General features: G+C 45.0%; 1 protein-coding gene across 1 annotated transcript in view; it reads left to right on the forward strand.

Moving 5' to 3' along the window:
• The window catches only part of Csmd2 (CUB and Sushi multiple domains 2), a 553852-nt gene that overhangs the window by 338400 nt on the left and 192802 nt on the right, over positions 1–22650 (forward strand). The window contains 2 exon segments of the mRNA XM_047516471.1: positions 10692–11018; positions 15030–15224. Coding sequence (XP_047372427.1) covers positions 10692–11018; positions 15030–15224 — 522 coding nt within the window.

Raw genomic sequence — 22650 nt, forward strand, 5'->3', positions numbered from 1 at the left:
ACACATTTCTCTTAGACTGCCGGATGTTGTCATTAATGAAGATAAGGAATGAAAGAAGCTTTGGAAAATAGATCACGTGTTCAATTTTGGACACGAGGTGCCATTGGGATCCTGCAGAGTCGTACACCAGGCAGTTTTGCATCAAGTCTAGACTGGCAGGAGGGCATGGGCAACTGGTGTTTGTTTGGGAGCAAATGGTAAGTTAGGAGAGGACCTAAGGAAAGGTTGTGCTGGGTGATGGCAGGGTTGACTCATCTGCAGATGCCAGAGAACACTCTAGGTCCTAGAATCTAGGAGAGCCACGTTTCGGGGAGAAGACCGGAAGTTCAATTTGGCACATATTTAGTTGAACTTGCCGTGACAAAACCCAGACCCCTTTCTTGGGCTTGAAGACCTTGGCCATCCTGTCTGACTCACCCCTTGCTTCTCGTTCCATCAGCTGCCACGCTCCTGCCACACTGTCCTCCTCTGCCCCCCACGAGCCCCAAGCTCATTCCCCGCTCAGAGCTTAGCACTTGGAGTTCTCTCTGTCTGGAGTGGTCTTCCTTGGGATGGCTGACTCTTTGTCATCATACCACAGTTCCGAAGCCACCTCCTCTGACAGGCCACCTGTTCCCTTTATTGAAAGTTGCGCATGCCCATTCCATTCACTTTTTCCCTTTACTGGGTCTTCCGTTCTTTGTCACCTGTTAGAAGATAAATAGCATGGGGTCTTGGACTTGCTTCTCCGTCCTTTTGACTGCTCATCCCCTCTGTGGGGCAGAGACCGGCATGGGGCAGATGCGGCATTGAGCCATGGAAACTCCACCTAGGAGAAGATTCAGAGACCACCACACATCTCGTCTGTAGTCCAGATCTATCCTGGAGGCCTACGGTTAGGAGGCATTGGGGGGCGGGGCTTACTGAGAATGTGTCATGTTCCAAATGTAAAAGTCAGGGAGAAGATAGAGTTTGAGGTCCGAACTGGAATGGGTGTCATGGAAGACAGAAGAGGGAGGGGCGGCCCTGTTGAATGTCCTGCTAATTCATCTCAGGACACCAAGTGTCCAAATCCTGCCCAGCCAAGAGGTGGGGATCCAACAGAAAAAATAAATGCAAAAAACTTGAGCACAGTTGGTGGCTTTGGGCTCAGATTCTTTTAAATATGAATTTAATAATGAATGTGCTCAGGAAATATTTAGCCAGTACTGTCCATTTGTCCTTGCTGCTCCTTATGAAATGTGTGTACATTTCTAGAAGGTGTCCTCAGTATTCTCGGAGAGCACCAAGGCTAAAGTTAATCTTGTTTGTGATAAGGATGAGCACTGCCAGGTGACTAGCTTCTCCCCTGATGCCTGGCACCTTAAGAACAGCCTCCTTGGGACCAGGGAGGCTAAAGGATAATCTTGACCAAGCCCCCGTCCCAAAGACGGCATCTAGATAACTGAGATGGAAATCAAGCTGAGCAGAAAGGCAGAGGACACATGAGCGAGGGCTGTAGGCCCCTGCTGCCAGCCCAGCTCTACATTAATCGGCGGGGCTGGCTTCCTCAGTTTGCTGATCCAGAGACACACAATGAACCAAGAACAATCTGATTGGGCCACTTCTGCTTGGGTGAGCATTGCTGGAGAAAAATCGCCCAACCCGCAAACTGGCACTGCTTTCAATTGATGGTCACCAATCTCAATCAAGCCTGCCACATTGCCTGGCAATCCATCTGTGTTTCTCAAGTCAGGCTGTTCTCCACTTCTCCATGGAAACTACCCCAAGCATTCTCCACCATCCCCAGACTCATCCCCGCGCACACATTGCACTTGAGAATGACCTTGCCTTCCAGCTCACAAGCAACACCTGCAACTTCCAACTACTAAAAACACCAAGCCTGCAGATCCAGACCATTCCCACTCTGCCTCCATCCTTCTCTCCTTTCATATTAGATGGTTAATCTTTTCTCCCATCAAAAACCAATCCCACCATAAATTATGCATCAGGAAGAACATTTTAACATACCCACATTTAGGCTTAAGGTCAGGGATCTTCAAACACCTTTAACAGCACATTAAGAATTGCATTTTTACATTCAGTACACACTTGAACATTATTGCGACTTATCTCTTTCACATTATTGCGACCTATCTTTCACAAACAGTGCTTACCTTCACTACCTATAATGAACTGAAATATTTTTCTGTTCTCTTCCTTTTGTTTTTTGTTCATCTGTTTTGTCTTTTAACATCTTGCTCATGATCTGCCATATCACTTTCATCTTGGTCGCAACCCACCGATTCATACATTTTGCTGTAGATTCTCCCTCACCTCTCACCTTCGGTGTTAATCAGGTTTCTGTCTCTATAACAAATACCTTAAATAATCAACTTATAAAGAGAAAAGGTTTATTTTGGTTCACAATTTGAGAGGTTCCCATCTGTGATTGATTGGCCCCCTGTTTTGGACCTGTGGCAAGGTAGCTCATCATGGTAGGAGCTCATGGTAGAGCAAAACCACCCACCTCCCAGCCAGGAAACAAAAGAGAAAAGAAAGGAAGGGACCAGATTTCCATGATCCCCTTCAAGGCATGCTTCTAATGACCTTCCACAAGGTCCCACCTCTCAAAGGCTCTTCCACCCCCATGGTCCCATCCAATAGCGCCAAGCCTTTAACATGGGCCTTTGGGAAACATTCCAGATTCAAACTGTAGCACCTTCTCATAGAACCTGCATAGAACCCATACTCCACCTGCCTCCTTAGCCATATCCCTTCTGCCCTTCCCTCTCATCCACATGTAAAATTTTCTTAGAGCTCTCTCATCTTAAGAAAACAAAAGCATCCTTCTCCACTCCTGACCTCTTCTTTGCAGGATCTTGGGTCTCACCTCTGGATAGTATCTCTTCCCTTGCTGGGCCTGCCTCCCCTCCCAGGTCCTGTCATCCCATTCCACCCTAACTTTGCATCCACAAAGTCTCTAAAACTGCTCTCCCCGAGGCCATCCAGAGCCTCCCCTTGCTGAAACCCATGGGTGGTTTTCAAACCAGAGGAGACCTGCAGGCAGCAACCTCCCCAAGCAGATGATGGCCTGTCCCCCTCTGGAGACCCTTTCCTTGTCCACGTGACACCAGTCTCCTCTTTCCCGTCTACCTCTTTCCTGCTCCATCTCTGCCTTGCCAGCTTCTCTCCTTTTTCTTAAAAACTTCTGTGCTCTTTTTTCCTTGGCCAACTCAGTGGCTCCATCTTTTTACATTTCTTTTTTCTAATTCTTTTGTACACCTTTCCACATCTTCATTTTATTTCTTTGTTAGTTGTCTCTTAATTTCCTTGGCCAATCTATTTTGAGTATTTCTCTTATCATTGAATTTCAGTTCTGTGTATATGAAACATAGTAAATATTCAGCTGTAATAACTGGAAAATATTTTCTCTCCAATGGTTCCTCACTGTTGAGCTTTGGACTCTGGTGATTTTTGAAATCTGAAAGTTTTTATTTCAGTTGAAAACATGGTTTCTTTTAAGATTTGTAACTTTGACACAATGGTAAGAAATTCCTCCTCCACCTCTGAAATCATACAAATATTGTTTATATTTTCTTCTGAGTTTAGATGTGAATCTAGTTTTTTTGGTTAGCCATTTGTCCTAGTATCCTGTATTGATTAAGCAACCTTGTTAATTTGAAAATTCCCTTCATCATGTATTAAATTCTTACTTTCCTATGTCTGTTTGTGGACTTTCTTTTTCAGTCCCACTAATCTCTCACTTGAAACCAATGCAATACAGATTTTATGGTTATAGCTTTATAACATGTTTTTTTAATGTACTTAGTATCTGCATTGGCAAGGCTCCCTTCCCCTGGGTAGAAGCACATGCTGTGGTTGAGAGTGTGGACTCTGGGACCAGCCTGAGTGAGTTCATTATTCCAGTCCCATCACATAAGGCTGTGTGACTGTGGGCAGGTTACTCAAGCACTTGGACTCAACTTCTCCATCTTTAAAATGGGCTTAATAATTAATAGTGTGCACCTCAGAGAAGTGTGAGGTTTAATGTGTTGACATGACACTCTTGGATTTTCAACTAAGACCCCATATGTTATACTTCCCTTCTGTCTCAAGGAGAGCGTGGGCTGTTTTGACTTGTTTACTCCAACAAATGGAATTTACAGTTGCTGTTAGTTCCAGAAAAAAAAAATGGTATGGATCTTCTCTGGAATTGAGTTAAAATTTATATCATGAAAAAAAAAAAAATTTATATCATGACTTGAGGATAGTCGTCATCTTAATAATATAAAATCTTTTCAACCAGGGACATTGTCTCCATTTTTAAATTTACTTTTCTATCTGCAAAGTTTTATCATTTTGGTCATATAGGCTATGTATTGTTTTAGGGCTGAATTTGATTTTCTAGCACTTTGCATGTAAGAGTTATTTTACATTCTTGATGTGTCCATGTGTGAGTAGGTGGGTGTGAACATGTGTATCATATACACTATCATTGTGAAAATATTTGTTCAGGACTAATTTAAGTAGCTTGGATATTACAAGTTTGCATAAGCTTTTAAAGCATTGCATACGAAACGATCTACCCCCTAAGTAATTTCCGTTTTCCATAGGATTTTCCCTTTCACACTAATTTTGGTAATTCAAATTTGCCTGGGAAATTCTTCATTTTGACAAGATTTCAAATTTATTAGTATTTTATATACACCATTCTTTTATAACTGAACTAGTTCCTCAATTTTATGATAACCTCCCCTCTCTCTATTATTATTGTTGTCATTACTTTTGTTGTTTAACTAAAACAATCAAACTTTCTCTTTTATTTGTCTCTTAAAAAGCCAACTATTTTATCTCTCCTGAATTTATTCTCTCTTCTCAGTCTTATTTATTTTCTTTGTAACTTTTTGAGTGCAAACACTCATTTCATTTATATTTATTATTCAATAAAGAGCAAGGCTATGAATTTTCTCCTTACTGCAGCTTTAGCCTACTGTCATCACCATTATAAGAGTCTGTATTGACAACTTTTCTTTCCTATTTGAACTCAGGAACTTAGGAATTTTATGAATTTTCAAGTGATTATGGATTTTCTTTATTCTTTTTTATTGATCTCCAGTTTGTTCGTCCTGCAAACAGAAAATGTGATCCAGTAGTTTTTGTTTTGTGGCAGAATTTATGGAGATTTCCTTGTAACACAAAATGATGTTTTTGCAATATTCCAGGGACACCTGTAAAGAAGGTTATGTTCCTTGTTTAAAGATCACAGAGTTTCAAATAACCTGCATGTTGTAGTTTCTGTCTAAAATGTCCCCCAAAGGTTCCTGTGTGGACAACTTGGTCCCCAAAGCAACAATGTTCAGAGGTGGAGTCTGATAGGATCATGAGGTCTCTTACCTCATCAGAGGATTAACCTGTCCATTGACATGTTCATAGTTAATGGCATTATTGGGAGTTGACAGAAACTTTAGGAGGCAGGACCTGGTTGGAGGAAGTAGGTCAATGGGGGTGTGTCCTGGAAGGGTGCTTTCTATCCTCAGCCTTTCTTCTCTCTTTCTTGCTTCCCGGTCACAATGAGGTGAGCAGTTTTGCTTGGTCACACCCTTCCACCATGATGTACTGCTTCGCCACAGGCTCAGAAGCAATAAAGCCAAGTGACAATGGGTTGAAACCTCTGAAACCATGAGCCAAAATAAACCTTTCCTCCTTTAAGTTGTTTTTCTCCGGTATTTTATCATAGTGACAGAAAGCTGACTAACATATCTTAATCACTCATAATATTTTTCAGATCCTCCTTATCTTTATTTACTTTTGACTTCAAATTAGCATATTTTATTGTGTCTGTTTCAGTGCTTTGGGGCATACAGAATCATAACTGCCATGTCTTCATTTTGGAATATGCTCATCATCCATGTTTTAGCTATCATCTTTGGCTTTTCTTTTAGGGTTTTGTAAGGATTAGTGAAGTCTTCCTTCTCTTTGTCAGGCCCCAATTAATTGATTTAGCATTTTGAAAGCAGTGAAGCAAACAGGAACCACACCAAAAGGAAAGCATAGTAAGAGAGTTTTTCAACAAGCCCCTTTCATTTTCTACTCAAGATCATAATAAATTCACATTATGCACAGTAATTCCACACCCACCTGTTAATGAGTTTTCCACCATTATTGTTTTACAAAAGTCTAAACCTTGTGAGAAACTTCTGACTTAACAGCTTCTTCCAGCGAAGGTCAAGAGCTATAGCACCACCTGGTACTTACTTCTGAAATAAGTACCTGATCTCTCCCTTCTAAGTTGGATGACTGATACTGCTGAGATCCAGTGATGACAACTCTTTGTGGTAGTTACTGTCCTCATTTGGGACACTGAGAAGTGGGCTTTTCCTATTCCCTATAGAAACACTATAATGTAACCTGTCCATACCATTTTCCAGAGTGAGAAAGATCAGGCTATTGTGGACAATGCACACTTCTTTTCCTGCCCTGGTTGGGGCAGGTCTGGGTTATCTCTTGAGATGGAAGACTGAGCTTGTGTAAGGCCATCGTCTCATTCTAATAGTGTCAGTTTTTCAGCCCCAGCTCATTCCAGGTGCAAGAAGAAATGTCTTTTGGTAGCTGTCCAAGACTCTTGGCTGGAAAACAGGACCATCCAAGAGTCAGCTGTAATATAACATTGAAAGGTCTGATGTTAATGTTAAAACTAGTTTTTGTTGTTGTTGTTCACATTTACTTCCACCAGTAGTTCTTAAAGCCTGGCTGCAATTTAGGATCACCTGGGGAGCTTTTAACATCCTTCATGACTGGGTCCACTACACCAAACAAATGGGAATCGTGGGGACCTGGGCAATGGTAAATCGGAACACACTTCTGTCGTGAGCAAACTCGGCCCGTTCCTTTCCTTTCGACTACCAGACTTACTTTGTTTTAGCTATGTGTCTTTTCTCAAACTAAGGGTTACATTTTACTAGAAGATTAAGCTATATCCATTTATTGTCATAAATCAAATTTTGTCTTTTTTTTTTTAAAACATCTTACTTTCCAATTCTCCTTTTTATACTTTTTTGTTTTTTTCCTTTGAATTCCATTTTTTTTTTCCCTAAATAGACTGCTTTGCTTTTTCCCCTTTCGGTAATTGTGAAGATAAGCTATTTCTTATTCTATTACTAATTACACTTAACATCTTTAAAAACATGCTCTAACCTATATTTCTCTAATTAGCCATAGAAACTATAAAACAAGTTCTTCCAAGATGAGGAAATTAACAGATCTCCTTGCTCCAACTTTATTCTTTATGTCAGTATAATCTGGAATATTTTACCCTAGGGTTTGGGTAGGAATGATGTTTTCTGTGTTCTCTTCCCAGGAATATTTGTTACATTTGCATTCCATTTTATAACTACCTTTATGGCAATTATTTAGATTCATTACTATCTTGGTTTATTCGCTTGTTGCTAATCTCTTTTTATTAACCACAGCTTTCCCATTCTTGAGTTCTTCCTCTGGACTCATCTCTTGATTGGACAGAAATTATCTTCAAGTAGTGTTTTATGAATAGCGTGTGAATACCATACTCTGAAGGTCTTTGAGAGCAGCTTCTGTGGTCTCTGCTGTTGAATGACTTAGTTGGGTCCCACTCTTTTCTACTCGTATTTAGGGCCACATCTGTACTGTGTCAGAGAGAAAATGTAACGAGGATCATGCCGCAGTGTTTCCCCCTCCTTTCCAGGACTCACACAGATGTCCAAGGGGAACAGGCTTCGGTCAGCTCTGCTGCTTGAGGTTGGAGTGGGATGAGAGTGTGAAGCCCATACGTTCAGGTCGCCATCTTTTCAGCTCTGTTAACCGTCAGCTTCTCACTGGTTCATCCAGCAAGTGTTGGTTGAGCACCTACAGTGTACCAGATGCTGTGGGAGCCATGAGGAGTTCCGAGCCATCAGACAGGACTTCTGCTCTCACAGAGCATCCATGTATATGCCGGGGAGAAAGAGGGCCAAGCCATAAACAACTCAACAAGTGAACAAGACAAATTTAGAGATAAGTGGAGCTACCATATATAGCTACTCAAGATCTAAACGGGTGCCCCTGAGAAAAGGCTATAAATAAAATGAGTGATGGGGTAAGGGTGGGAGCTCAGATGTTATTAATTAAATTCTCCTCTGCAGCAAATCTGTTCGTTCATATGGTTACAGCGTTCCTCATCATCTTCCCTCTGAAATTGTAGCATCTTCCTTTGTCTTCAGTTCATCTTGGACTGGTTTAACAGGTCACATGATTGAGTCCTTTCTGTCTTCAAGGTCATTGCCTCTGGGCATCATTTGCATGATACCCACAACTGCACTGCCACAAAACTGGAGACGGGGTGGCAGAGCGTGGGTCTCCATGTCTGGCCTGATTCAGGGCTGCTGCAGAGCTGGGGATGAACAGATGGATCTCTCAGGGACTCCACTGTCAGACCGAGGCCTAGGGAACTGTGTCATTCCCATACTGGGTGACAATATGGAGGGGTGGCTGAACTTGGTCCCTGGAGTTAGACTGCATGGATTTGAATATGGTACTACCATTCACTGGCTATGTGACCCTGGCAAGTTATTTACCCTCTCTGTGCCTTGGTGTTTTCGTCTTTCAATGTGGTTAATAACAATACCGACCTCATAGAATATCGTGACGGTTAAATTGAGTAATTGACGGAAGTGCTTAGAATAGTGCCCATATTTAGTAAACCCTCAATCATACATAATAGTCTCTAATCTTAACTTTATCATGCATCTTTATCATGCATCACTTTTTAAAAGGTTTTTCATGTTCTTCTTTCTCCTCTTGATTCAAATACTTTCTATACTTAAAAATAGAGGGATTATAGGGATGAGACAGAAGGTGTCTTAGGGACCAGGCTTACTTTGCTGAAGTTGGTGAGAGAGCTTTCTGCAACAGATTGGAAAAGAAATTCCTTTGCACAAAAGGAGATAGGTGGGGAGGGAGAAGCAAGAAGAAATTTGCCATAGGAAGTCACTACTTCTTGTATTGTGCGTGTGCACGCGCGCGGTGTTTCCTTTGACAAAAGGGATTTTATTATTTTTCATTGTGTTTAGTTACCTTCATTATAATTAGTTAATCAAGTATTATATTCACTTAAGCATCAATATCATTAACACCAAATATAAACATACAGGGACTTAAATGATTCCTTTCTACCTTCTTTGTCATTTTATGTATTTTTTACAAAATGTTTAGAATGAGCCTATAGCATTTTTGCCATCACAAAATTAAAAGGCATTTAATTTTGGAAAAATATCACCCTGAAACCTATTACCCCAATACAATTTTTACTTGGGGGCTCGTGTCCAATCCTTATCCATACATAAACAAGTGTTTAATAGCTATCATCAAAAGTACACGTATAATTTTATGATCTACTGTTTTACTTAAAATGATGTTTAACACTCTTCCCACAGGGTCATATTTATCACTTTAATGATTGCGTTCCGACTGCATTACATTAAAGGCTATAATTTACCTCACTTTATTGGGCTGACTGACGTATAGCTTGTTCCCATTTTTTTTTTTCTCCATAATACAATTATGTCACTGTCATCATCTTTGTCCGGGTGGCTCTTTTTCTTTTGAATTAATTTCTGGAGATTACTGAGTCAGAGTATTCAAACAATTCTGTGGCTCTTAATAAGAATTCCTATGCTCCCTTCCAAAAGGGTTCTATCAACTTTACTCTGCAACCAGCACTACATGCATGTGCAGGTTCCCACAAAGCCTCAAATGTATTGGGTTTTATGTTTCTTTCTTGACTTTTCTCTAGTGACATGAACTACTGTGTTTCCATGTTAATTCTATTTACTCTCCTCTGAGTGCTCTGAGCATACTCTTTGCTCATCTTGGGGATATTCATCTAGAATTATAAAAGCCTTAATTCAATATTGATATTTCCCTGTGTCATAGTTGTTGCAATTATTTGTTCATTTTTTAATTTCCCCCATTTAATTTTGATTTATTATCTGTTGGTCTGTTTTTCCACTTAAAGTGGTTTCCTTGCTTATCCTTGTTTCTGGGTCTGTTAGCAATTGGCATGAAAGTGGTTTTAAATGAGGGCTTTGCAAGAAGATTGGGTCCTTAGGGTACAGGGAGGGAAAGGTAACAGGAAGTGGGCAGGGCATTAAGATAAGACCCAGTGGCCTCTCACCCAGTTCCTTCAAAAGCCTTGATTTCTAAGAGACAGTGCTCACCTGGCACCTCATTAGCATAGTGTTTGTTGTGGCTTGAAGCTGTCAGAAGCCCCATGGCTCCCTATCATTTCCCCATCAAAAACATTTAAAAGAGAGAAATGGACTTGGATTATCTCCACTTGGAGATTTCCACCATTATGTCAATCTCCCATGACGGATGTCCTTTCCTACTGCTGCAAACCAAGCCGACTCTACACTCAACGCCAGGACCCAAAGCATGCAGCTCTGCCTGGGGTGACACACTGAAATGGGGAGAGGGGCCAAGAGACACAACTTGCCATGTCTGCCCTTGGCCCGAGGGAGCCCTCTAGTGCTACGCTTGGCATGGAACTCAGCACGTCTCCTGCCTACAGCTCAGAGCCCAGCCAGTCCGGCTAACCCCGGTGCCACCCTTTCCTTCTATTGCTCTGTAGATGAAGAACATGCTCCCTCTGCCGGGCCTCAGTGACCCGGGCAGGATGCTGGGGACGCTTGTTGATCTCCACTGCTCTTCTCTTGCAGTTTCCTGCTTCTTCAACTTCACCAGTCCCTCTGGCGTCGTCCTGTCTCCCAATTACCCAGAGGACTATGGCAACCACCTGCACTGCGTCTGGCTCATCCTGGCCAGGCCCGAGAGCCGCATCCACCTGGCCTTCAACGACATTGACGTGGAGCCTCAGTTTGATTTCCTGGTCATCAAGGATGGGGCCACCGCCGAGGCCCCGGTCCTGGGCACCTTCTCAGGAAACCAGCTCCCTTCCTCCATCACGAGCAGTGGCCACGTGGCCCGTCTCGAGTTCCAGACTGACCACTCCACGGGGAAGAGGGGCTTCAACATCACCTTCACCAGTAAGTCCCCCTTCTGTCGCCATCTGAGCGTCCCTCTGAGTGTCCACTTCTGAGGATGATGGAAGACGCTCCAGGGAGGAGTGCTGACGGGGGGTGCAGCAATCTGAGGGCGTTGCTGGCCTACAGGCTGGGCATGGAGCTCCCAGAATGACCAGAAGATGCGTAACTGCCCGCCTGCTGGGCCGAGACCTCTTTCCTGTGTGTCGCTTTCTATCGAGCATGATTTCCGTAGGTGTGACATATGATTCAGAAGGAGCTTGGGATCCTCCTTCCCCCCACCACTCTCCCCCTCCTACAAGGCCCACCTAGAACCAGCGAGGACCCAAGGGAAAGAAAGCCTCTGGCGTGCTCTCGTCACTCCTGACGCCCTCTGATGTGGGTCCTGAACACTTCTTCCTGTTCGCCCCTGGTGTTCCTGGGGGGCTGCCCACTCTGCTTTGCCCAGTCCCCATTCCCATGGTCAAAGCAGAAAGAAAGGTTTGAGCAGTGTTTCTGTTTGACCCAGAGGCCACTCTTCAGGTACTTTGTCACAGCCCTTCTTATAGCCATAATCTCAAAGTTGTCACCTCCAGTTTGAACCCTGGGCCCCTTCACTAGAAGCAACCTAAGGCTCCACAGTGAGAATTTTCATTCCTATGTCTCAAGGTGACAGCAGGTGGGCATGGGGACAGAAACCTAGGGACTGAACAAAGCCAAGCTCCAGAGGTAGCAGCAAGTTGCTACCAGGTCACAGGAAGCCATAAACCTGGTGAACTTGACCCATGACAGATAGTCAGGGGGGACTGAGGCTGCCATCCTTTTCCAGAGGCTGCTTGGGAAATGCAAGTCCCAAGTTGAGGTTCTGCTCCACATCCACAAACATATGCCTGGAGCCACATGAAGAAACCGGCGTCCTCCCAACCCCTATCCCCATCCTTGGCAAGAGGTCTTGTCCCCTTGTCCCACCTATCCCTGGGACCCACTTGAGCTGAAGACATACAGGCTACATGGTCGGCCATTTGGGATCCCAAATTTCAAGGGAGCACCCAGGCTCAGGCCCCGTCTGCACCCCGCCCTTCTTCAGGACAGCAGACTTGCGGGGAACAACCTTCTCAGGGTGCACTCCCCAGGGAGTTCCTGTTCCTACCCTCTGGGGCCCGGAGGACATAGAGCCCAGGTCCACTTGCCTGGTCATCCCAGGCTAGCACTCCTGGTCCTGGTCCTGAGCTTCTCTGTCTTCTCCCTGCATTTCCCATAAGATCATGAGCTCTGGGGAGGACCAGGTACGAGCTACTTCTCTTTCCAATCCCTCTGCCCAACCCAGGGCGTGGAATGAGGCAGGGATCCATCAATGCCTGTCGAATGGAAGGATCGTGAATTGCTATCTGCTTTTTCTCACCCCAGTGGAAGTGGGAAGAAAAAGGGGAAGAGGAAGCCAGGGAAGTTCATGAATCCAGGGTGTTGAGAGTTGAGAGCTCCCCAAAGAGGAACTTGGGACAAAAATGGATACTTTCAGTAGCCAAGGAAAATCATATCCTCGGTCCCTGCTTTCCAGGAAAGGAACAACTCTAGAGTCCTTGGGAAAAGGAGGCCCCAGGCAGCCCAGAGAACCAGCTCCACTGGGCGGGCATACCCACCCGAGGACCAGCTCTCCCTAGCATTCCCTCCCAGGTGCCTCTAACACCATCAGGACGATACATACGCAACATGGCGATGCTCAAAATCTGGGACAGGTCCAGGCAAAACCATTACTATCACCCAGAATCCCCCACCCAGTGACGATCCTGGCCAGCACTTGGTGAATAGAATTACAAATAAAAAATATTTTTCTATACATTTTTATAGATATGCAGCTGGATGGAGAAAGACAAATAATTTTTTACAGTCTAAGCCCCATCAGAGTCCTACCGAATCCAAATCTCTAGAGGGACAGGGCCCCAGAGTCTACAGAAGTGAAGGATTTAGATATGTGGATGAGCATCTGGGAGCCAGCACCGTCTCCCCAGCCCCAGAGGACATTCATCTCCTCCCCCATCTCAACTGGTGACCATCGGGGCTGAGGCTGACTTGGCCCCAGACAGCTCTCTCCACAGCTAGCAAGGTGCTCTCCCACGTGTGACTTGACATCTGCATCCCTGTAACAGGGCTGGGGGATCCCTTTCCAAGCAGCTCCTGACAGTAAACCTGATCCTTCTTTCACATGGAGCATGGCTGAGTGACAACAGTAGCTGTGCTTACTGAGCACCTACTGGGTGTCAGACCAGTGCTAAGCACTCTACGGTCTCCACCGGTAGCCTCACAACCAAACCCCCAAAGCCAAGATCTGTCCTTTCTCACACTCCAGGAAACTGAGGTTTGAAAAGATGCACGGGTAGCTGTGGTCAGGGCTTAAATCCTTGACTTAGAGGTTGTGCTGCAGGATATTGGGAACAGCTCCATATTCCTTCTCTGTTCACACGTGTATGCATATATGTGTGTGTGCACATGTGTGTGAACATGGACATACGTAGAACTGCTAAGAGGTTTTTAAAATATTTTTTAGTTGTCAATGGACCTTTGTTATTTATTTATTTATTTATATGCGATGCCAAGAATCGAGCCCAGTGCCTCACACAAGTTAGGCAAGCACTCTACCACTGAGCCACAACCCCAGCCCCTGCTAAGAGTTTTTAACAGAAAATGCCTGGACTTCTGGACCCAAAGTACCACTTTTCTTCCCACCCCATATCTCTAATTGTCAGGGCAACCCCACGGTCACAGTTCCTAATGAAGAAAGGCTGGGAAACTGAGTCTGGGCTGACCCGGACTTTGCAATTCAGGGAGAAAGGTATGGAAGACTCAGAAAAGGCCCTGTGTAGTCATCCAGATCAGCTCTATGTCCCAGGTTCCCTCAGCTCACCTGAGGTGGGAAGGATCACAGGTGTGTAGGCCCCTTGGCTCCAGCAAGATTCAGCAGCCTCTGGGTCGTCGTGTTTCTGAGTCTGTGTGTGTTTCCATCACCAGGGAATTTCAGTAAATTGGGTTCTTGAAAATGGTACATGCTCACGCAACCATGGAGCCTGGTCTTCACCGGGTGGTCACATAAGGCCTTACCTCGGAGACATTGCAGGAGACAGCTGTGGCGCTCCTGGTGGAGGAGGACCAGAAGTGTGTGGGTGAGGTAGCACAGGGTATGGTTCCATGCAGGGCAGCAGGAAAGGAAGGGAACCATCCTTAACGAGCACCTACTGTCTGCCAGGCACCGCACCAAACACTGGCCTCTATCATATTCTGATCCACTTGCATTTTATTCCTGTATCCAAATGACCCTGCAATTGAATATGATCTCAGAATTATAAGTCAGGAAACTGAGGCTGGGCAAGATGCCCCCTGTTGCCCAGGACCATGTAACTGATCAGAGGCAGAGCGTGATTAAATCTGCAGAGCTCCGTCTCTTTCCTCTTCCCCGCACTGCATAGCAGTCACCTGGGCAGCGTGAGCAGCAGCCTTGACAAGAAGCAAGGAAATGAGGGAGCGACTTCAGACAGGGTTAATTCCGGGGCACCTGCTTTATGATGCTTAGTGTCTATTGGTGTCACAGGATTGAGAGCCAGCTCCCCTACAGCATCCATGACTGTCTGAAGTTAAGGAAGCAGGGAATGGATTTGACATTGAGGAAACAGATTTGCTCCTTAACCACAGGGAGCCTCAGTTTCCTCATTTACAGACTAGGGTAAGGAGGTCTGTTTGAGAGAATCATGGTAAGTCGTAAAGGAGCTCACATGAGAAACACTTAGCTCATGTCGGATCGACAGGTGTCCATTAGGATGAAGTTGGATTAGGTGCTCAAGCACCTGCTCCTCGCCCAGGGAGCCTGTCAGCCATAACCCCGGGGATCCCAGGTTCCAGGGGGTCTAGCTCTGCTTCCAACGTGGCAGGTTCTTGGGGAAGTGCTGAAGGTCTGGGTTGACCACTATAATGAAGCTTATTTGCTATGGGTCTCTGTCCACACACCGCTCTGTCTAATCTTGTCCTTGACCCCCATCCACGCAGCCTTCAGACACAATGAGTGTCCGGATCCTGGTGTTCCAGTAAATGGCAAACGGTTTGGGGACAGCCTCCAGCTGGGCAGCTCCATCTCCTTCCTGTGTGATGAAGGCTTCCTTGGGACACAGGGCTCGGAGACCGTCACCTGCATCCTGAAGGAGGGCAGTGTGGTATGGAACAGTGCCGTGCTGCGCTGTGAAGGTACGTGTCCATGGGCGGGGCAGTGACTGTCAGCCAGACAGGTTCCAGAGGGGGCCGGAGTGGCCTGAACCGCAGTGGTCCATTTCTGCCTCCATCCATCCGTCCATCCTTTCCTCTCGTGACCCAGGGCCTCTCCTGGCCCTCCCACTGGAGTGGCAAGGGTTTTAGAGGAAGAGTTTGCATAGGAACTTGAATTGATTCCAGAAAGTAAACTGGAAAAAAAGCTGGGTCTGGATGGTCAGGCATCAAAAATACGTCTTCTTTCAACTGGGAACTCTCAATTTCACAGCCATTAGGAGCTCTGCTTCTAGCATCTGCCCAAGGGAGCCCAGCGGCGTTGTCGGCGCTGATTTTCCCAGTCTTCCGGGCTGCTTCGCTCTCCTTCTCCATGTGCTCATTTTCCCCAGTTCCCTGGGCTCTCTCCCTGTTCTGGCCTTTGTGCCCCTGTTAAATGCTGCCTTGATATCTTTGTGGCCACTCTCCAGGCAAGGCAGGGTGGACCAGCCAGAAGAATACAGTTTGCAGCAGGCTCTGGGCCTGTTATGGCATCTCCTCACCCCTACCTCACCCTACGAGGCAGGTTTGGAGTCTATTTCAGAGAGCCAACCATCTGTTTCACCAAACTGTGGGCATTTAAAACACAGACGAAGCCTCCGAAGGGCAGGGACCGTGTCAAATTTGTGTACCAAGCACGGTGACTGGCACAGAATTGGAGCTCAGTATCTGTTTGGGAACATGGATGAAGAGTGCACATACCCCCAAGGGCCGAGGTGGGGTCCAAGGAGGCAGGGGCTGTGCTGCTCCCCTTTGAGGAACAGAAAACCTCTTCATTTCCTCTCCTGTGGTGGGCAGAGATGGTGACCTAAGAGACTTCCTACCTAGTCCCGACTCCATATCTAAATCCCCTCACCACAAGTGGGAGGGCCGGGGGGAGAAGAGAGGGCTTTGCCCCTGGGCTGATGGGTGGGTGTGTGGGAGAGGAGAGACCACCCAGAACACGTTGCATGAGACAGGAGTCCAGGTGGGCTTTCCAATGAGAGGAACCTGAGCCGGAATCCAGCAAGTCGCTTTTTCTTGTGAACCTCTGCTCTTTCTGAAGAAAAAAACAAAACAAGAAACAGAAGGGATGATAATAAGCAGTGTATGTGAAGAGCCATCCCAGGCATAAAGTTAAGTACTCATAAACGTGAGCTCCACAGGTTAGGGAATCTTCCTTGGGTTCTTATCCCGCACCTGGCAGAGTGCTTGACTTAGTCAACACTGATTGATGACTCGCTGACGATGAATGAATGAGTGACCTCTTCACTAGAGTCTCACTAATGAGAAGCACATCAGTGAAAGGCCTTCCTGTTGCCTCTGCCTTGCAACCTCCCTGACGGGGCACCTTGGGCAAGCATTTGACCTCTCTGAGCCTCCGTTACCCCATCCAGTGTTGGTTATTCGTGGAACCTCGGCAGGGTTGTGGTCAGCATGCAGAGCTCCTGGGGCAGCACCTGGCGGAGGGGGAGCCCTCTGTAAGCATTGGCCACCAGTGTTATTTTAACTCCATTTTAACCTCGTCTTCCCTGGACCAATCAGTACTCGCTGCACCAGGGGGCGGGGGGGGGGGGGACGTGCTGTATGTTTGGGGGCAGTAGACACCCAAAAAAAGGGGCAGCCTATGGGGGACACAGTTTTCTCAGAGTGATGAGCCTCCACGCCAGCCTGGCATGGAGGGTGTGGGCAGAGCACTCCTGAGAAGCACAGGGAGAGGCAGACCCTGCCCAGAGCTGCTGCCCAGCACAGACACCGAGGAGCGCGTGAGACAGCGCAGCCCTGGGGACCTGCCCTCCCAGGCGCCTTCACGGCCTTTTGTCAAGCCTTGGGGACCCCTGCTTTGTGATCAGCATCTTTGTACTTCCCATTTTTTGTAGTTTTGTTTTTGATTAAGTATCCCCACCTTGTGGACAATTAAATGCAGAAGCTAATGGCCTTTTAGAAAATCTTTTAATATATGCTAAGAGCCACTTAGCTTTTGAGAGGCTGTAATAGGACATGGGAGAAAATGGCTCCTCCTAAATTTAGAAAGAAGGAGGATCATCAGAGAATCACGGGCGGATGGAAAACAGGAGTGGGCAAACTTTCTTAAAGGGCCAGAAATGAAGTTATTTTGACCTTGCACATTGTAGGGTGACTATTCAACTCTGCCACTGTCATGCAAAAGTAGCCTGAGGCTGCAGGTACATTCCTGGGCTGAGTGTGGCCTGTGGCGATAATTTGATGGACAGAGGACATGGGGTGGGGTCCCTGTGTTTTAAATCAACAATGTCCTGAGAAAGACTTCCAGGTTGTAAGGACAGCCACCCAAGAATGCCTTGCAATCTCCCCTGTTTTTCTTGGTCTTTCTTTTTAAAGGAGAACCAACCCTAGTGTTTTATAAACACCCGCCTCATTTCAACCTTGCACCAGCCCTAGGGAACAGGTTCAGTTACTGTCCCCACTGGGACCTAGGAAGTTAGACCACCTGCCCAGGGTCCTCTCAGCCTGTAAGTGACGGAGGCTCTGGCTATCCTGTTCCTGCCTTCTTCTTGAATTTAATCACTTGAGAGAATATGTCAAACATGTTTACAAAAGACTTAAAAGCATCCACAAATAGAAAGGAAAGTGGGTTTTCTGCTTTCCACATCCCAGTGGAAAATTAAAACAAAAGGAAACACACTGCCTATCACAAAGGACAGAGCAGGCGGGACACCACATGCAAACCTCAGAAACTGACGGCGTAAAGCAAAGCGGCAGCAGTGAGCCACGTGTATCAGCCATGACAACAAGGTAATTAATTCCTTATTAAAAGACAAAGACTCTCCAACCAAGTTTAGGAAAATATTGTGCTTACAAGAAATACACAAGAAAAAAAGGAGATAAATAATCTACAGTGAGTGCATGTTCACATCTCAGGTTTTAAGGGAATATGTGGGATTGCAAAAGTTTCAAACCACGCCCAGGCCAGTCATGTTCCAAATTAAAATCCTCATGCCCCAGTCCCAGCCCCTAGAGCACAATGATTTAAGATCTCAGTGTAAAGGCACCCACGTACTTTTCTCATCACCACATCAAATGCTTTACTCTAATAAAGAAGGTCAGTGCTCTTCACTCCCACAAGAAATCCAAGCCATGGTTTTAGCTCATGTAGGCATCCAAGGAAGGACTGTGAGGGGATTCTTGTGTTTCTACCACTATCCATCTTATTTAATCTTGTCACTCTGGCAAGAAAACTATTGTTATGCTTTATACATGAGAAGTCTGAGAACTAATGAAGTGAACTGAGTTGCCCCAAATTGCCTGATTCTTATTAACTGAGCACTTACTATGTGCTGTGTAACATATATTGTCCTATTGAGCCCTCATGACAGCCTCGTTAGGTAGGTCCTATTATTCTCACTTCACGGAGGCAGAAACTGAAAGCACAGACAGAGTGGTTAAGTCACTTACCCAAGATATACAGTTATGTAAATGGGAGAGTCGGGGTACAAATTCAGGGACCCTGATTCTAGAACCATCACTTTTCACAACCATGTGAGTCCAAAGTTTGTTCTACCACAAAAGGATCAAGGATGGGTGGGGAGGGGCTCAGGTGGCTAGTGGGGAGGGAGTCGGCGGCCATACTTCCAGCTGCAGGTGAAGAACTCCTGTCATGCTGATCAGAGGAAAGGGCTTTCCTACTGCTGATCACTCACACCGGACAAGTAGTCAGCCAAAGCCCTCCAGGGCAGCCAGCATCTTACCACAGAAACAGCGGTCAGAGAATATGTGGGATTTCTAGGCACCACCCACCTGTGGTGCCCAGAAATGAAGGCTCTGGAGCCAGGCCTCTGGGCTCAAGTCCTGGCTCCACCCCTCCTAGCTGCGGGCTCCTCAGCCAGCCACCGAACCACTGTGTGTCCTCAACTTGGAACTGAGGCGAATTCCTGTGCGCATCTCATAGGCCCCCGTGAAAAAGACAGGTGAAGCCCAGGCCCGCCTCCAGAGCAGCGTCCGGCGTGGTGAGAGGGCCCTGCGCCCTTCACTTCTGCCACCGATCCACAGTCCTCTTTCCCTTGTGCAGCTTTAGCATCAGAGGTCAGGAGCAGGTGACCCACCCCTCACATGTGTCACAGCAGACACATCTTTTTATCACATTTCTAGAAGCTGGAGGGCCAAGTCAAGGTGCTAGCAGCCTTGACTTCTCCTGAGGCCTCTCAGTGGCTTGCAGGTGGCTGCCTTCTCTCTAGGTCCTCCCTGGCCTTTTTTCTGTGCATGTGCACCTCTAGTGTCTAATAATAATAAGATCCCCAGCCCTGCCAAATTGGGGCCTGCCCTTTTGACCTCACTGGACCTTATTTACCTCCTCGAATGCTCCCTGTCTCCAAATTCAGTCACCTGTTCAAGTTTCAGTCTATGACTTTGGGGAGGATGCAGCTCAGCCACAGCACCAGCACCTCTGCCTTTCAATCATATTTCTATCCTCAGCAAATACCTGTGGAGCATCTCCTGTGTGCCGCACAGGGTCAGGCGCAGGTTGGCTGCTTCTCCCTTTTCTTAGGACCCACCCTACTTTCTCTTTCCTTCCCAGGTATCTGCGTGCATTCATGCTTGCCTTGTTATGCCTTTCCATGTTTTTTTAGTGGAAAACTTCCAACTTACATCAAAACCAAGAGGATGGTGTAATGTACCCCATGTATCCATCACTCACTGGGCTTCAGCTGTAAACCCAGACCCTACCTGTGCCCCTTTACCCCTCTGCCTGCTCCCTCTGGACTAGATATCAGGCATAATATTACATCCATAACATTTTAGTGTGACTCTCTAACAGACGAACTCTTTTAAACATACCACAGTACTATTCTCCTAAAAATTAAAAACGATTACTTAGTGCAATCCTTGGTCAGCTAATACTTTTGTGATATGCTTCTGAAAATTGGAATCCTACTTAGTTTCATAGGTTACAATGGACTTCTGTGTCCCAAGTCTCTCTTAATCCATGGGTGTCCATCTTGCATTCTTGCCCCTTGCATGTTCTGTTTTTCTTTTTCTTCTCCCTTTATCTATTTTTTTAGGGAGGTGGGGGGCAGGTATGTGTTTGCATTGACCAAGTCAAGGCATCTATTTGGAGGAGTCTCCTGCATTCTGAATTTTGCTGATTTCCACCCTGAGAGTTAACAGGACCCCTTTCTTATATTTCCTTCAATGGGCAGTAAGATCTAGAAACCTAATCAGATTCATTTTCCATTTATCGTACAGGACATTTATGAGCAGGACTTCATGTCTCTATCACAGGTGGATAACATCTGGTTACCTCTCTTTTGGGGACAGTAGAAGTCATAGGTGATCATAGCCTAGGAACTGCAAAATACTAACATTTTGTAGTTTCTGCCTTGATAAGCTGAAATATTTAAAGAATAATCATCCTCACCAGTTATTCACATACTCGAAGGTATAATTCATGACAGAAGACAGGAGAGACACTTATTTTCCTTTATTTGCCAGTTTTCATGTTAATGAATTAATTCCCTAACATTTTCCAAAGTTGAACATTTTTAAATGTCATTACAGTCCCATGGATGTAATATTTTGAGTATTAAATCTATCGCAATTATTATTCTAACTGATGCTCAGATTTTCTCTTTGCCTTGCTAGAGCTTTTGAAGATGGCACAACCTCATCTTGTACATGTTCTGCCCCTGACCTAGAATTGGTTGTTTCTCCAAGGAGCCCTGGTCCCTTAGAGGAAACTGACATTTAGAAATTGGATTTTTTTTTTCCAGTGCTAAGGATCAAATCTAGGGCCTCGTATGTGCCAGGCAAGCAGTCTATCACTGAGCCACACCTCCCGTCCTTTTTATTTTTGAGACAGTCTCACTGAGTTGTCCAGGCTGACCTCAAACTTGTGATCCTCCTGCCTTAACCTTCTAAGTACTAGGATTACAAGCTTGAACCACCATGTCTGGCAATATTTAAAATCTGGACACTAAAATCTGAACACTAGGGGTGCTTATTATTCTCGAGTTGGTCTTGTTTCTAAGGCTTTTCAGTGAACTCAGCTAAGAAATGCTTTAAAAAAAAAAAAAAGCATTGTAGGTTCACTTCATTTGAAATGTAAGGAGTTTTTTTTTTCTTTTTACCTTAACTTCCTTGACATCATATCTGCATCTCCTTTCACTCTTGCTAAAAGGTTCTAACGACACCATTGTAACTTCTCATTATAACACATGCCCAAGAGTCTCAGAATGGCAATGCCCATTCTACCGACGTGACTCCTGAAAATGATCTCCTTCTCCTTCTTCATCATTTTTAGTTCTTTTTGTGCTTAATATCCTACGAGGGATGAGCCATGAAATTACCATTTTAAAATCTGTAAGTAGTTCCTTCCTGTGTGATTATGCTACCAACTGAAGGAGTATTGTGTTCAAATTCTTAGTGCATCCCAAATTTAATCTTTCTTTTTATTTATGTAAAATATTTACATAGTTTCAAAGTTAAATCTATTTTAAAAAGGTACATTTGGGGAAATTGTTGCTTATAACCTATCCTTTCTACCCTGTTCCCTCCCACTGTCCATGGATAATCCTTAGTTTTTGGTTTACCTTTTCCTTCATTATTAATCTGAGTGAATATTAATACTTTAACATTAATTTGACTTTTAATATTAGCTCTTTATTAGATAACTGGAATCAGATTTTACCCAGTATTCTCTATGTTGTTTTTATTTACTCAGCCATGTATTCTGGAGACCACACCATAACATTGTATAGCATATTCTTTGGTTTCTAGCTACATAAATAGTTGATTTCATTGATTACCCTAGTTTATTCAGTAGATTCCTATTTCTAAAATTTGAGCTGTTCTCATTCTTTTGCTATTACAAATTGTGCTGTCTTATACAGCCTTGTGCAAATAAATGTTATTTTTTTCACATTTTTGCCAATAGATCTTTGGGATAGTGTTCTAGAAATAGAATTGCTGTGTCAGAGAATAAATGCATATGAATTTTGCTGTATATTACCACATTCCTCTCCATAGGGGTATGCCATTTTTCATTTCCACCAGCAAAGTACCAGAATTCCTGGCTTTTACAGCCTGTGTGACATCAAAATTGGATGTTGCCCACCTGATGAAAGAGAACTCGTATCTCATTATAATTTTAGGATGAATTGTTCTTATTAAGAGTTAAGTTGAGCATCTTTTCAGATGTTCGAGAGACATTGCATTGATAATCCTCCCCTCCTGATCCCAACCTGGCAACTACCACGCTCTCTGCAGTATGAAGACGAGCAATAGAAGGTGAAGAACTGAGTTAACAGAGAGTTTGTTTGGCAATCACAGGAGCAGAAGGAGAGGTTAACTAAGCCAACTAATAAAGCAATAGAGCAGACAAAGCAAACAACATGGTGTCCGCCACAGAAAGGAGCTG

The sequence above is a fragment of the Sciurus carolinensis genome, chromosome 1, assembly GCF_902686445.1.
Source record: "Sciurus carolinensis chromosome 1, mSciCar1.2, whole genome shotgun sequence".
Classification (NCBI taxonomy): domain Eukaryota; kingdom Metazoa; phylum Chordata; class Mammalia; order Rodentia; family Sciuridae; genus Sciurus; species Sciurus carolinensis.